This window comes from Salmo trutta, chromosome 17 (assembly GCF_901001165.1).
Source record: "Salmo trutta chromosome 17, fSalTru1.1, whole genome shotgun sequence".
Lineage (NCBI taxonomy): Eukaryota > Metazoa > Chordata > Actinopteri > Salmoniformes > Salmonidae > Salmo > Salmo trutta.
Genome location: NC_042973.1, coordinates 1,143,540 through 1,159,944, shown reverse-complemented (window position 1 = coordinate 1,159,944; position 16,405 = coordinate 1,143,540). Strand labels below are relative to the sequence as shown.

General features: G+C 43.3%; 1 protein-coding gene across 2 annotated transcripts in view; it reads right to left on the bottom strand.

The window, feature by feature from the left end:
• Positions 1–3,785: 3,785 nt before the first annotated feature.
• Positions 3,786–16,405, bottom strand: part of tubgcp5 (tubulin gamma complex component 5) — a 54,466-nt gene continuing 41,846 nt past the window's right edge. The window contains exons 21-23 of one of the 2 annotated variants that reach the window (XM_029695338.1): positions 15,331–15,419; positions 4,896–5,038; positions 3,786–4,549 (exon numbers count right to left, since the gene is read on the bottom strand). In XM_029695338.1, coding sequence (XP_029551198.1) covers positions 4,503–4,549; positions 4,896–5,038; positions 15,331–15,419 — 279 coding nt within the window. In that variant the 3' untranslated portion in view covers positions 3,786–4,502. The remainder of the gene's footprint in view (positions 4,550–4,895; positions 5,039–15,330; positions 15,420–16,405) is intronic. The other variant, XM_029695339.1, reaches the window with a different exon arrangement.

Below are 16,405 nucleotides of genomic sequence, written 5' to 3'. Positions count from 1 at the left end.
ACCATCTATATACCACTATTACATACCACCATCTATATACCACACCACCATCTATATATCACTATACCACACCACCATCTATATATCACTATTACACACCACCAACTATACCACTATTACACACCACCATCTATACACCACTATTACACACCACCATCTATACACCACTATTACACACCACCATCTATATACCACTATTACACACCACCATCTATATACCACTATTACACACCACCATCTATATACCACTATTACACACCACCATCTATACACCACTATTACACACCACCATCTATATACCACTATTACACACCACCATCTATATACCACCATCTATATACCACTATTACACACCACCAACTATACCACTATTACACACCACCAACCATACCACTATTACACACCACCATCTATATACCACTATTACACACCACCATCTATACACCACTATTACACACCACCATCTATATACCACTATTACACACCACCATCTATATACCACTATTACACACCACCAACTATACCACTATTACACACCACCAACCATACCACTATTACACACCACCATCTATATACCACTATTACACACCACCATCTATATACCACTATTACATACCACCATCTATATACCACACCACCATCTATATATCACTATTACACACCACCAACTATATACCACTATTACACACCACCATCTATATACCACTATTACATACCACCATCTATATACCACACCACCATCTATATATCACTATACCACACCACCATCTATATATCACTATTACACACCACCAACTATACCACTATTACACACCACCATCTATACACCACTATTACACACCACCATCTATACACCACTATTACACACCACCATCTATACACCACTATTACACACCACCATCTATATACCACTATTACACACCACCATCTATATACCACTATTACACACCACCATCTATATACCACTATTACACACCACCATCTATATACCACTATTACACACCACCATCTATATACCACTATTACACACCACCATCTATATACCACTATTACACACCACCATCTATATACCACTATTACACACCACCATCTATATACCACTATTACACACCACCATCTATATACCACTATATACCACTATTATACCACTGTTTGGAGGAAAACGGGGGAAGCTTGCAAGCCGAAGAACACCATCCCAACCGTGAAGCACAGGGGTGGCAGCATCATATTGTGGGGGTGCTTTGCTGAAGGAGGGACTGGTGCACTTCATAAAATAGATGGCATCATGAGGATGGAAAGTTATGTGGATATATTGAAGCAATATCTCAAGACATCAGTCAGGAAGTTAAAGCTTGGTCGCAAATGGGTCTTCCAAATGGACAATGACCCCAAGCATACTTCCAAAGTTGTGGCAAAATGGCTTAAGGACATCAAAGTCAAGGTATTGGAGTGGCCATCACAAAGCCCTGACCTCAATGCTATAGAAATTTGTGGGCAGAACTGAAAAAGCATGTGCGAGCAAGGAGGCCTACAAACCTGACTCAGTTACACCATCTCTGTCAGGAGGAATAGGCCAAAATTCACCCAACTTATTGCGAGAAGCTTGTGGAAGGCAACCCGAAACGTTTGACCCAAGTTAAACAATTTAAAGGCAATGCTACCAAATACTAATTGAGTGTATGTAAACTTCTGACCCACTGGGAATGTGATGAAAGAAATAAAAGCTGAAATAAATCATTCTCTCTACTATTATTCTGACATTTCACATTCTTAAAATAAAGTGGTGATCATAATTGACCTAAAACAGGGAATTTTTACTAGGATTAAATGTCAGGAATTGTGAAAAACTGAGTTTAAATGTATTTGGCTAAAGTGTAGGTAAACGTCCGACTGCTAACCATGTGTATGGACCAATAACATCTGCTAACCATGTGTATGGACCAATAACATCTGTTAACCATGTGTATGGACCAATAACATCTGCTAACCATGTGACCAATAACATCTGCTAACCATAGATCCCCTGTGGCTCAGTTGGTAGAGCATGGTGTTTGCAACGCCAGGGTTGTGGGTTCGATTCCCACGGGGGACCAGTACGGGGGGAAAAAAATGTATGAAATGTATGCATTCACTACTGTAAGTCGCTCTGGATAAGAGTGTCTGCTAAATGACTAAAATGTAAATGTAATGTGTATGGTACCAATAACATCTGATTTGACTTATTTGATTTGAAGAATCTAAATAATATTTTGTTTGTTTAAACATTTTTTGGGTTACTACATGATTCCATATGTGTTATTTCATAGTTTTAATGTCTTCACTATTATTCTACAATGTAGAAAATAGTAAAAAATAAAGAAAAACCCTTGAATGATTAGGTGTTCTAAAACTGAGGGCTTGCACCATTTTAAAGTTGTCAACTGGGTGGGGATTCTTAAGAGCTGGGAGCAATCTGCCAATAAAGAAAATATACTACTTTAAAATGGAGATGCCCTCAATGGCGCTGCCCATGCTGTCACATACTTAATGACACACATACCAAGATGAGTCCTGGGTCTCTATTGCCTCATTTGCCTGTTCTTCAAATGCATATCTGCCCTCTCATTGGCTAGAATGGTTCCACCTGATCTCTTCTGCCTTCCATCTTTGAGGAAATGTAATTTTCATTGTTAAGAGCGGTCACTTGAATATGTTGTCAATATAACAGACAATCTTTGACTTCATCCACTAGGGATGGCAGGCAACAACTTCCCAGGGAAGGACTGTAAACACACTCCTCAATGAATGACATCAGTATATGTTACAGCCTTATTCTAAAAGTGATTAAATTGTTTTTTCCCCCCTCATCAATCTACATACAATAGCCAATGACAAAGCAAAAACAGGTTTTTCAGAAATGTTTGCAAATGTATATACATTTAAATTAAATAACACATTTACATTAGTATTCAGACCTTTTACTCTGTACTTTGTGGAAGCACCTTTGTCAGCGATTACAGCCTCAAGTCTTCTTGGGTATGACACTACAAGCTTGGCACACCTGTATTTGGGGAGTTTCTCCCATTCTTCTCTGCAGATCCTCTCAAGCTCTGTCAGGTTGGATGGGGAGTTTCTCCCATTCTTCTCTGCAGATCTTCTCAAGCTCTGTCAGGTTGGATGGGGAGCGTTGCTGCACAGCTATTTTTAAGTCTCTCCAGAGATGTTCGATCGGGTTCAAGTCCGGGCTCTGGCTGGGCCACTCAAGGACATTCAGAGATTTGTACCAAAGCCACTCCTGTGTTGTCTTGGCTGTGTGCTTAGGGTCATTGTCCTGCTGGAAGGTGAACCTTTGCCCCAGTCTGAGGTTCTGAGCGCTCTTAAACAGGTTTTCATCAAGGACCTTATATAGACAGGTGTGTGCCTTTCCAAATCATGTCCAATCAATTGAATTTACCACAGTTGGACTCCAATCAAGTTGTAGAAACATCAAGGATGATCAATGGAAACAGGATGCACCTGAGACTAAATTCTGAGTCTCATCGCAAAGGGTCTGAATATTTATGTAAATAAGGTATTTCTATTTTTTATTTAAAAAAAAATTGGCTAACATTTTTAGACCTGTTATTGTGATGTCATTATGGGGTATTGTGATGTCATTATGGGGTATTGTGATGTCATTATGGGGTATTGTGGGTAGATTGATGAGGAAAACAAATTATGCAATCCATTTTAGAATAAGGCTGCAATGTAAATTCTGAATAGTTCCACTGTAATATGATAATGTGTAATAATGTGACCAGGTTTGATTGAATATTTAGTTATGTTTATTATTAACCCATACATTTCAATGAACTAAACTAACACCAGGGAGATATAAATATTATACATTTAAACACGCATTATAATCATATTCTGGATTGACGGTTGTTCAATTAACAAATGTAGAAATGCAAAAAATTCTAAAATAATCTCACCAGAAATCAAAATCCAATAAAACCCAAACAAATGTAAATCCGTAGTTGTGAAACACTAACAGTAACTAACACTAACTAACTAATTTGTAAGTCGCTCTGGATAAGAGCGTCTGCTAAATGACGTAAATGTAATGTAATGTAACAGCAGCACAGGATTGTGCAGGAAGCACTACACATGGATGACAACACCATAAAACAGCTTCAAAATCAACAGTATTTACAAGCAGTCACACATTTGTAATACTTCTGAGACTCTGTATTGTGTTGACGAGGAGCATCCATGATTCAGGAGTCCAGAAGTCAGACCGTTTGTGAAGGCTCTATGTTTCACCAGTAGCACTAGCAACTGGGAGAGAGTGTGACATCATTATTCACCAATCTTGTGTGCTATGAAGTCAGGGGGTCTGGTGGTCTGGTGGGTCTGGGGGTCGCGGGGGTCTGAGGGTCGCGAAGGGTCGGAGGGGTCGCGAAGGGTCTGGGGGTCGCGTGGGTCCGGGGGTCGCGTGGGTCCGGGGGTCGCGTGGGCGAGCAGAAAGAGATGTTCTTCTCTCAACACTGTTCAAAGCCAGCCATCAGAGACAGGGCAAGGGACTCCACTATAAGAGAGAACAGAGAAAAGACCGTCAGGACACCCCTCCCTCACAGCAGACACCCCCTCCCTCACAGCAGACACCCCTCCCTCACAGCAGACACCCCTCCCCTCACAGCAGACACCCCCTCCCTCACAGCAGACACCCCTCCCCTCACAGCAGACACCCCTCCCTCACAGCAGACACCCCTCCCTCACAGCAGACACCCCTCCCTCACAGCAGACACCCCTCCCTCACAGCAGACACCCCTCCCTCACAGCAGACACCCCCTCCCTCACAGCAGACACCCCTCCCTCACAGCAGACACCCCTCACACACAGATCCTAATTGAACAGATCAGCGTGTAACTTACAGTGTGGAAATGACCCGCGGCAGACAGCTTTGTTTAGTATAGTCACCAGAAACATGTGGCAGTTTTTGAAATCAGATTCCATCTTATCAATGGATCCGATCCTGGAAACGACAAGAGGAACACAGTTATCAATGGATCCGATCCTGGAAACGACAGAGGAACACAGTTATCAATGTTAAATCAAATCCAATTTTATTTGTCACATGCGCCGAATACAACAGGTGTAGACCTTAATTTATTTATTTCACCTTTATTTAACCAGGTATTTATATATTATATATATAACCCTGACCCTTTATTTAACCAGGTAGACCAGTTGAGAACAAGTTCTCATTTACAACTGCGACCTGGCCAAGATAAAGCAAAGCAGTTCGACACAAACAACACAGAGTTACACATGGGACAAACGTAGAGTCAATAATACAATAGAAAAAGTATATATACAGTGTGTGCAAATGAGGTGAGATAAGGGAGGTAATAAATAGGCCATGGTGAAATAATTAATTTAGCAATTAAACACTTAAGTGATAGATGAGCAGATGAATGTGCAAGTAGAAATACTGGGGTGCAAAAGAACAAAAATAAATAACAATATGGGGATGAGGTAGTTGGATGGGCTATTTACAGATGGGCTATTTACAGATGGGCTATTTACAGATGGGCTATTTACAGATGGGCTATTTACAGATGGGCTATTTACAGATGGGCTATTTACAGATGGGCTATTTACAGATGGGCTATTTACAGATGGGCTATTTACAGATGGGCTGTGTACAGGTACAGTGATCGGTAAGCTGCTCTGACAGCTGATGCTTAAAGTTAGTGAGGGAGATATCACTGAAGCTGGAGACTCATTTTTGCAATTCGCTCATTTCACCTCACAGTGAAATGCTTACTTACAAGCCCTTAACCAACAATGCAGTTCAAGAAATAGAGTTAAGAAAATATTTACTTCCTGATGGGGTGACCCATCAGGAAGTCCAGGATCCAGTTGCAGAGGGAGGTGTTTAGTCCCAGGGTCCTTAGCTTATTAATGAGCTTTGAGGGCACTATGGTGTTGAACGCTGAGCTTTAGTCAATGAACAGCATTCTCACATAGGTATTCCTTTTGTCCAGGTGGGAAAGGGCAGGTGAGAAAGGGCAGTGTGGAGTGCAATAGAGATTGCGTCATCTGTGGACCTGTTGGGGAAGTATACAAATTGGAGTGGGTCTAGGGTTTCCGGCATGATGGTGTTGATGTGAGCCATGACCAGCCTTTCAAAGCATCTCATGGCTACCGATGTGAGTGCTACGGGGCGGTAATCATTTAGGCAGGTTACCTTAGTGTTCTTGGGCACAGGGACTATGGTGGTCTGCTTGAAACATGTTGGTATTACAGACTGGGTCAGGGAGAGGTTGAAAAGGTCAGTTTAGACACTTGCCAGTTGGTCCGCGCATGCTTTGAGTACACGTCCTGGTAATCAGTCTGGCACTACGGCCTTGTGAATGTTGACCTGTTTAAAGGTCTTGCTCACAACGGCTATGGAGAGCGTGATCACACAGTCATCCGGGAACAGCTGGTGCTCTCATGCATGCTTCAGTGTTGCTTGCCTCAAAGCGAGCATAAAAGACATTCAGTTCGTCTGGTAGGCTCGCGTCACTGGAAAGTTAGCGGCTGGGTTTCACTTTGTAGACCATAATATTTTTCAAGCCCTGCCACATCCGACGAGTGTCAGAGCCAGCGTAGTAGGATTCCGTGATGTAATCCTGAGGCCTACTGTCGTACCATTCATCACCTCATGTTTCAGCGTGATAATGCACAGCCCCATGTCGCAAGGATCTGTACACAATTCCTGGAAGCTGAACATTTCCCAATTCTTCTTGGCCTGCATACTCAGCAGACATGTCACCCATATCTGGAGAAAAGATTTAGCATGGGTCCTCAGATCCTCAAAAGGTTCTACAGCTGCACCATCGAGAGCATCCTGACGGGTTGCATCACTGACTGGTTATGGCAACTGCTTGGCCTCCGACAGCAAGGCGCTACAGAGGGTAGTGCGTATGGCCCAGTACATCACCGGGGCCAAGCTTCCTGCCATCCAGGACCTCTATACCAGGTGGTGTCAGAGGAAGCTTGCTGCTGCTGATACTCGTTATTATCTAAGAAAAATCACTAACTCTACCTACATGTACATATTACCTCGACACCGGTGCCCCCGCACATTGACTCTGTACCGGTACACCCTGTATATAGCCTCCACATTGACTCTGTACCGGTACCCCCTGTATATAGCCTCCACATTGACTCTGTACCGGTACCCCCTGTATATAGCCTCCACATTGACTCTGTACCGGTACCCCCTGTATATAGCCTCCACATTGACTCTGTACCGGTACCCCCTGTATATAGCCTCCACATTGACTCTGTACCGGTACCCCCTGTATATAGCCTTCACATTGACTCTGTACCGGTACCCCCTGTATATAGCCTCCACATTGACTCTGTACCGGTACCCCCTGTATATAGCCTCCACATTGACTCTGTACCGGTACCCCCTTGTATATAGCCTCCACATTGACTCTGTACCGGTACCCCCTGTATATAGCCTCCAAAGATTCAAGCTATTTATACGCTTTCGTGTATATTAGCCACTGTGTTTTAAACCCACTTCTGTCGTCTAGTTAGTTATCCGATTTAATTTCAAAAACAAAGGTTTTTCCTGCTTCCGGTCACAACTTGCAGACTTGTTTACGCTGTTGTGCGTTTTTACTTTGCTACCTGACGGTTTTTACTTTTTCATTACCGTATATTTTTACTTTTTCCCTCACTCAACTTTTTTTTTCAACTTTCCTACCCCGGAGGTTTTATCTGGACATGGTTCGTCAGGACTTCAAACAGCCGAAGCTAAGTAACATTAACATGATGCCTTCTAATTGCAGTCGTTGTACTCATAATATACAGGAGAACGATCGCCTTACGGCAAGGATAGCTGTGCTGCAAGACCAGCTTCAGACGCAATCGTTAGGCAAGGGTCATTTCAGTGTAGGAAAGGATGAAACAGCGTCTGTGCCACCAACAAGTACAGATAGTAACGTTAGTATAAACCCCCTCGCACGGTCCCCGCAGCCGGACATCTTTCTCATGGCGTCTGGAGGGAAACGCTGTAGGAATGCTCAACCGGTGTCGCTTATTCAGCCGACAGAAACTTTCAACCGGTTCTCCCCGTTAAGCGAGTCGGAGTCGGAGGCCGAGACTTCTCTGGTCTCTGCTCCTCCCGCTGTGGGGTCTGAGACGCCGACGGCTCCCACCATTAGCTCTGACAAATTGAAAACCCTAGTCATTGGCGACTCCATTACCCGCAGTATTAGACTTAAAACTAATCATCCAGCGATCATACACTGTTTACCAGGGGGCAGGGCTACCGACGTTAAGGCTAATCTAAAGACGGTGCTGGCTAAAGCTAAAACTGGCGAGTGTAGAGAGTATAGAGATATTGTTATCCACGTCGGCACCAACGATGTTAGGATGAAACAGTCAGAGGTCACCAAGCGCAATATAGCTTCAGCGTGTAAATCAGCTAGAAAGATGTGTCGGCATCGAGTAATTGTCTCTGGCCCCCTCCCAGTTAGGGGGAGTGATGAGCTCTACAGCAGAGTCTCACAACTCAATCGCTGGATGAAAACTGTTTTCTGCCCCTCCCAAAAGATAGAATTTGTAGATAACTGGCCCTCTTTCTGGGATTCACCCACAAACAGGACCAAGCCTGGCCTGCTGAGGAGTGACGGACTCCATCCTAGCTGGAGGGGTGCTCTCATCTTATCTACGAACATAGACAGGGCTCTAACTCCTCTAGCTCCACAATGAAATAGGGTGCAGGCCAGGCAGCAGGCTGTTAGCCAGCCTGCCAGCTTAGTGGAGTCTGCCATTAGCACAGTCAGCGTAGTCAGCTCAGCTTTCCCCATTGAGACCGTGTCTGTGCCTCGATCTTGGTTGGGCAAAATTAAAAATGGCGGTGTTCGCTTCAGTAATCTTACTAGTATAAAGACCTCCTCCATTCCTGCCATTATTGAAAGAGATTGTGATACTTCACATCTCAAAATTGGGTTACTTAATGTTAGATCCCTCACTTCCAAGGCAGTTATAGTCAATGAACTAATCACTGATCATAATCTTGATGTGATTGGCCTGACTGAAACATGGCTTAAGCCTGATGAATTTACTGTGTTAAATGAGGCCTCACCCCCTGGTTACACTAGTGACCAAACCCCCCGTGCATCCGGCAAAGGCGGAGGTGTTGCTAACATTTACGATAGCAAATTTCAATTTACAAAAAAAAAAACAATGACGTTTTCGTCTTTTGAGCTTCTAGTCATGAAATCTATGCAGCCTACTCAATCACTTTTTATAGCTACTGTTTACAGGCCTCCTGGGCCATATGCAGTGTTCCTTACTGAGTTCCCTGAATTCCTATCGGATCTTGTAGTCATAGCAGATAATATTCTAATTTTTGGTGACTTTAACATTCACATGGAAAAGTCCACAGACCCACTCCAAAAGGCTTTCGGAGCCATCATCGACTCAGTGGGTTTTGTCCAACATGTTTCTGGACCTACTCACTGCCACAGTCATACTCTGGACCTAGTTTTGTCCCATGGAATAAATGTTGTGGATCTTAATGTTTTTCCTCATAATCCTGGATTATCGGACCACCATTTTATTGCGTTTACAATTGCAACAAATAATCTGCTCAGACCCCAACCAAGGAAGATTAAAAGTCGTGCTATAAATTCTCAGACAACCCAAAGATTCCTTGATGCCCTTCCAGACTCCCTCTGCCTACCCAAGGACGTCAGAGGACAAGAATCAGTTAACCACCTAACCGAGGAACTCAATTCAACCTTGCGCAATACCCTAGATGCAGTTGCACCCCTAAAAATTAAAAACATCTGTCATAAGAAACTAGCTCCCTGGTATACAGAAAATACACGAGCTCTGAAGCAAGCTTCCAGAAAATTGGAACGGAAATGGCGCCACACTAAACTGGAAGTCTTCCGACTAGCTTGGAAAGACAGTACCGTGCAGTATCGAAGAGCCCTCACTGCTGCACGATCATCCTATTTTTCCAACTTAATTGAGGAAAATAAGAACAATCCGAAATTTCTCTTTGACACTGTCGCAAAGCTAACTAAAAAGCAGCATTCGCAAATGGAGGATGGCTTTCACTTCAGCAGTAATAAATTTATGAACTTTTTTGAGGAAAAGATCATGATCATTAGAAAGCAAATTACGGACTCCTCTTTAAATCTGGGTATTCCTCCAGGGCTTCATTGTCCAGAGTCTGCACAACTCTGCCAGGACCTTGGCTCAAGGGAGATACTAAAGTGTTTTAGTACTATATCTCTTGACACAATGATGAAAATAATCATGGCCTCCAAACCCTCAAGCTGCATACTGGACCCTATTCCAACTAAACTACTGAAAGAGCTGCTTCCTGTGCTTGGCCCTCCTATGTTGAACATAATAAACGGCTCTCTATCCACCGGATGTGTACCAAGCTCACTAAAAGTGGCAGTAATAAAGCCTCTCTTGAAAAAGCCGAATCTTGACCCAGAAATTATAAAAAACTATCGGCCTATATCGAATCTTCCATTCCTCTCAAAAATTTTAGAAAAAGTTGTTGCGCAGCAACTCACTGCCTTCCTGAAGACAAACAATGTATACGAAACGCTTCAGTCTGGTTTTAGACCCCATCATAGCACTGAGACTGCACTTGTGAAGGTGGTAAATGACCTTTTAATGACGTCAGACCGAGGCTCTGCATCTGTCCTCATGCTCCTAGATCTTAGTGCCGCTTTTGATACCATCGATCACCACATTCTTTTGGAGAGATTGGAAACCCAAATTGGTCTACATGGACAAGTTCTGGCCTGGTTTAGATCTTATCTGTCGGAAAGATATCAGTTTGTCTCTGTGAATGGTTCGTCCTCTGACAAATCAATTGTAAATTTCGGTGTTCCTCAAGGTTCCGTTCTAGGACCACTATTGTTTTCACTATATATTTTACCTCTTGGGGATGTCATTCGAAAACATAATGTTAAATTTCACTGCTATGCGGACGACACACAGCTGTACATTTCAATGAAACATGGTGAAGCCCCAAAATTGCTCTCGCTAGAAGCCTGTGTTTCAGACATAAGGAAGTGGATGGCTGCAAATTTTCTACTTTTAAACTCGGACAAAACAGAGATGCTTGTCCTAGGTCCCAAGAAACAAAGAGATCTTCTGTTGAATCTGACAATTAATCTGGATGGTTGTACAGTCGTCTCAAATAAAACTGTGAAGGACCTCGGCGTTACTCTGGACCCTGATCTCTCTTTTGAAGAACATATCAAGACTGCTTCAAGGACAGCTTTTTTCCATCTACGTAACATTGCAAAAATCAGAAACTTTCTGTCCAAAAATGACGCAGAAAAATTAATCCATGCTTTTGTTACTTCTAGGCTCGACTACTGCAATGCTCTACTTTCCGGCTACCCGGATAAAGCACTAAACAAACTTCAGTTAGTGCTAAATACGGCTGCTAGAATCCTGACTAGAACCAAAAAATTTGATCATATTACTCCAGTGCTAGCTTCCCTACACTGGCTTCCTGTTAAGGCAAGGGCTGATTTCAAGGTTTTACTGCTAACCTACAAAGCATTACATGGGCTTGCTCCTACCTATCTTTCCGATTTGGTCCTGCCGTACATACCTACACGTACGCTACGGTCACAAGACGCAGGCCTCCTAATTGTCCCTAGAATTTCTAAGCAAACGGCTGGAGGTAGGGCTTTCTCCTATAGAGCTCCATTTTTATGGAATGGTCTGCCTACCCATGTGAGAGACGCAGACTCAGTCTCAACCTTTAAGTCTTTACTGAAGACTTATCTCTTCAGTAGGTCCTATGATTAAGTGTAGTCTGGCCCAGGAGTGTGAAGGTGAACGGAAAGGCTGGAGCAACGAACCGCCCTTGCTGTCTCTGCCTTGTCGGTTCCCCTCTTCCCACTGGGATTCTCTGCCTCTAACCCTTTTACAGGGGCTGAGTCACTGACTTACTGGTGTTCTTCCATGCCGTCCATGGGAGGGGTGCGTCACTTGAGTAGGTTGAGCCACTGACGTGGTCTTCCTGTCTGGGTTGGCGCCCCCCCTTGGGTTGTGCCGTGGCGGACATCTTTGTGGGCTATACTCGGCCTTGTCTTCGGACGGTAAGTTGGTGGTTGTAGATATCCCTCTAGTGGTGTGGGGGGCTGTGCTTTGGCAAAGTGGGTGGGGTTATATCCTGCCTGTTTGGCCCTGTCCGGGGGTATCATCGGATGGGGCCACAGTGTCTTCTGATCCCTCCTGTCTCAGCCTCCAGTATTTATGCTGCAGTAGTTTATGTGTCGGGGGGCTAGGGTCAGTCTGTTACATCTGGAGTATTCTCTTGTCTTATCCGGTGTCCTGTGTGAATGTAAATATGCTCTCTCTAATTCTCTCTTTCTTTCTTTCTTTCTCTCGGAGGACCTGAGCCCTAGGACTACCTGGCATGATGACTCCTTGCTGTCCCCAGTCCACCTGGCCATGCTGCTGCTCCAGTTTCAACTGTTCTGCCTGCGGCTACGGAACCCTGACCTGTTCACCGGACGTGCTTGTTGCACCCTCGACAATTACTATGATTATTATTATTTGACCATGCTGGTCATTTACGAACATTTCAACATCTTGACTATGTTCTGTTATAATATCCACCCGGCACAGCCAGAAGAGGACTGGCCACCCCTCATAGCCTGGTTCCTCTCTAGGTTTCTTCCTAGGTTTTTGGCCTTTCTCAGGAGTTTTTCCTAGGGAGTTTTTCCCAGCCACCGTGCTTCTTTCACATGCATTGCTTGCTGTTTGGGGTTTTAGGCTGGGTTTCTGTACAGCACTTTGAGATTTCAGCTGATGTACGAAGGGCTATATAAATAAATTTGATTTGATTTGATTTGATATTGACTCTGTACCGGTACCCCCTGTATATAGCCTCCACAATGACTCTGTACCGGTACCCCCTGTATATAGCCTCCACATTGACTCTGTACCGGTACCCCCTGTATATAGCCTCCACATTGACTCTGTACCGGTACCCCTTGTATATAGCCTCCACATTGACTCTGTACCGGTACCTCCTGTATATAGCCTCCACATTGACTCTGTACCGGTACCCCCTGTATATAGCCTCCACATTGACTCTGTACCGGTACCCCCTGTATATAGCCTCCACATTGACTCTGTACCGGTACCCCCTGTATATAGCCTCCACATTGACTCTGTACCGGTAGCCCCTGTATATAGCCTCCACATTGACTCTGTACCGGTACCCCCTGTATATAGCCTCCACATTGACTCTGTACCGTAACACCCTGTATATAGCCTCGTTACTGTTATTTACTGCTGCTCTTTAATTATTTGTTATTCTTATCTCATACTTTTTTGGGGGGGGGGGGGGTATTTCTTAAAACTGCATTGTTGGTTAAGGGCTTGTCAGTAAGTGTTTCACTGTGAGGTCTACTACACCTGTTGTATTCAGCATTTCACTGTAAGGTCTACTACACCTGTTGTATTCAGCATTTCACTGTAAGGTCTACTACACCTGTTGTATTCAGCATTTCACTGTAAGGTCTACTCCACCTGTTGTATTCAGCATTTCACTGTGAGGTCTACTACACCTGTTGTATTCAGCATTTCACTGTAAGGTCTACTACACCTGTTGTATTCAGCATTTCACTGTGAGGTCTACTACACCTGTTGTATTCAGCATTTCACTGTGAGGTCTACTACACCTGTTGTATTCAGCATTTCACTGTGAGGTCTACTACACCTGTTGTATTCAGCATTTCACTGTGAGGTCTACTACACCTGTTGTATTCAGCATTTCACTGTAAGGTCTACTACACCTGTTGTATTCAGCATTTCACTGTGAGGTCTACTACACCTGTTGTATTCAGCATTTCACTGTGAGGTCTACTACACCTGTTGTATTCAGCATTTCACTGTGAGGTCTACTACACCTGTTGTATTCAGCATTTCACTGTAAGGTCTACTACACCTGTTGTATTCAGCATTTCACTGTGAGGTCTACTACACCTGTTGTATTCAGCATTTCACTGTGAGGTCTACTACACCTGTTGTATTCAGCATTTCACTGTAAGGTCTACTACACCTGTTGTATTCAGCATTTCACTGTGAGGTCTACTACACCTGTTGTATTCAGCATTTCACTGTGAGGTCTACTACACCTGTTGTATTCAGCATTTCACTGTGAGGTCTACTACACCTGTTGTATTCAGCATTTCACTGTGAGGTCTACTACACCTGTTGTATTCAGCATTTCACTGTGAGGTCTACTACACCTGTTGTATTCAGCATTTCACTGTAAGGTCTACTACACCTGTTGTATTCAGCATTTCACTGTGAGGTCTACTACACCTGTTGTATTCAGCATTTCACTGTGAGGTCTACTACACCTGTTGTATTCAGCATTTCACTGTAAGGTCTACACCTGTTGTATTCGGCGCATGTGACAAATATAATTTCATTTGATCGCACAGCCATTGAGTGGGACAACATTCCACAGTCGACAATCAACAACCTGATCGCTGCATGAGGCAAATGGTGGTCACAGCAGCCACTGACTGGTTTTCTGATCCACACCCTACCTTTTCATTATTTTTTTTATCTGTGAGTAACAGATGCATCTCTGTATTCCCAGTCATGTGAAATCCATAGATTAGGGCCTAATTAATTAATTTCCTTATATGAACTGTAACTCAGTAAAATCCTAGACATTTTTGCATGTTGCTTTTACAGTTTTGTTCAGTGTAATATGCCAACCAAGTGAGTATACTACGTGAAAACAAACATTTACATTTTTTAAATACATTTTCCTCACGAGAGGATTTCTATTTTTTAAATTCTGTGAGGGTTATTTAAATCGTTTTTACAAATGTAATTTAAATTTGACGAAAAAAAGTTCCTGACCATATCTTAAATTTTGTGAAGGTTATTTAGTAGTTTTTACAAATGCAATTTAAATTTAACGAAACAAATATTCTGACCAGAGGATAACCATATCGTAAAAATTCTGTTTAGGTTATTTAATAGTTTAATATTTAGTTTTTAATTTAATTTTAGTTTTAAATCACCAGCTATGTTCCAATCGCCGGAAGGAGGAAAACAAATCGCAACAAATTGGACTCGCCGTTGTTTCCAGGCATCATAAGGTGAATACAAGGACGATTCTTACACTAATTAGCAGAATAAAATTAATTGTAAAATGAAAAGGGAAACACCATGAGAAAGTCAGTGGTCCTTCGACGCAGATATACTCTCGACTTAACAGAAACATGAGATTGATTGTAATCATAAGTGAGGATTTCTCTAATAAATGACACCACTCACTTCCACGCTCCAAAGCCAACCTGCCAGCGGTCTGAGAAGATGAGGACCAGATTGAGAACCTTCATGATCGCCTCCTTCACAAAGCTCACCTGGAGACGAAGCATCACCAGTTACATTATGAAAACTAACATTCAATATTTTTGTTGCGTTCCAGTGTTGATCTCTGCTGGGGGTTTCTGTGTTTTCTCTAGCAGGACTAGTGGACAGGTATACATCTCTAGGTGGACAGGTGTACATCTCTAGCAGGACTAGTGGACAGGTGTACATCTCTAGGTGGACAGGTGTACATCTCTAGGTGGACAGGTATACATCTCTAGGTGGACAGGTATACATCTCTAGGTGGACAGGTATACATCTCTAGGTGGACAGGTATACATCTCTAGGTGGACAGGTATACATCTCTAGGTGGACAGGTATACATCTCTAGGTGGACAGGTATACATCTCTAGGTGGACAGGTATACATCTCTAGGTGGACAGGTATACATCTCTAGGTGGACAGGTATACATCTCTAGGTGGACAGGTATACATCTCTAGGTGGACAGGTATACATCTCTAGGTGGACAGGTATACATCTCTAGATGGACAGGTATACATCTCTAGATGGACAGGTATACATCTCTAGGTGGACAGGTATACATCTCTAGGTGGACAGGTATCTGTAGGAAAGGTATCTAGTAGACCGGTATCTAGTAGTACAGCTATCGAGTGGACAGGTATTGTCAAACATCTCATTCCAATATTATGGGCATTAATATGGAGTTGGTCCCCCCTTTGCTGCTATAACAGTCTCCACTCGTCTAGGAAGGCTTTCCACTAGATGTTGGACACTTATAAGAGCTCAGTGACCTTCAAGATGGGTAGCACCGTCATAGGATGCTACCTTTCCAACAAGTCAGTTCGATTACATTTCTGCCCTGCTAGAACTGCCCAGGTCAACCATAAGTGCAGTTATTGTGAAATGGAAACGTCAAGGAGCATCAACGGCTAAGCTGCAAAGTGGTAGGCTACACAAGCTCACAGAAAGGGACCGCCAAATGCTGTAGCACTTAAAAACAGTCTGACCTCGGTTGCC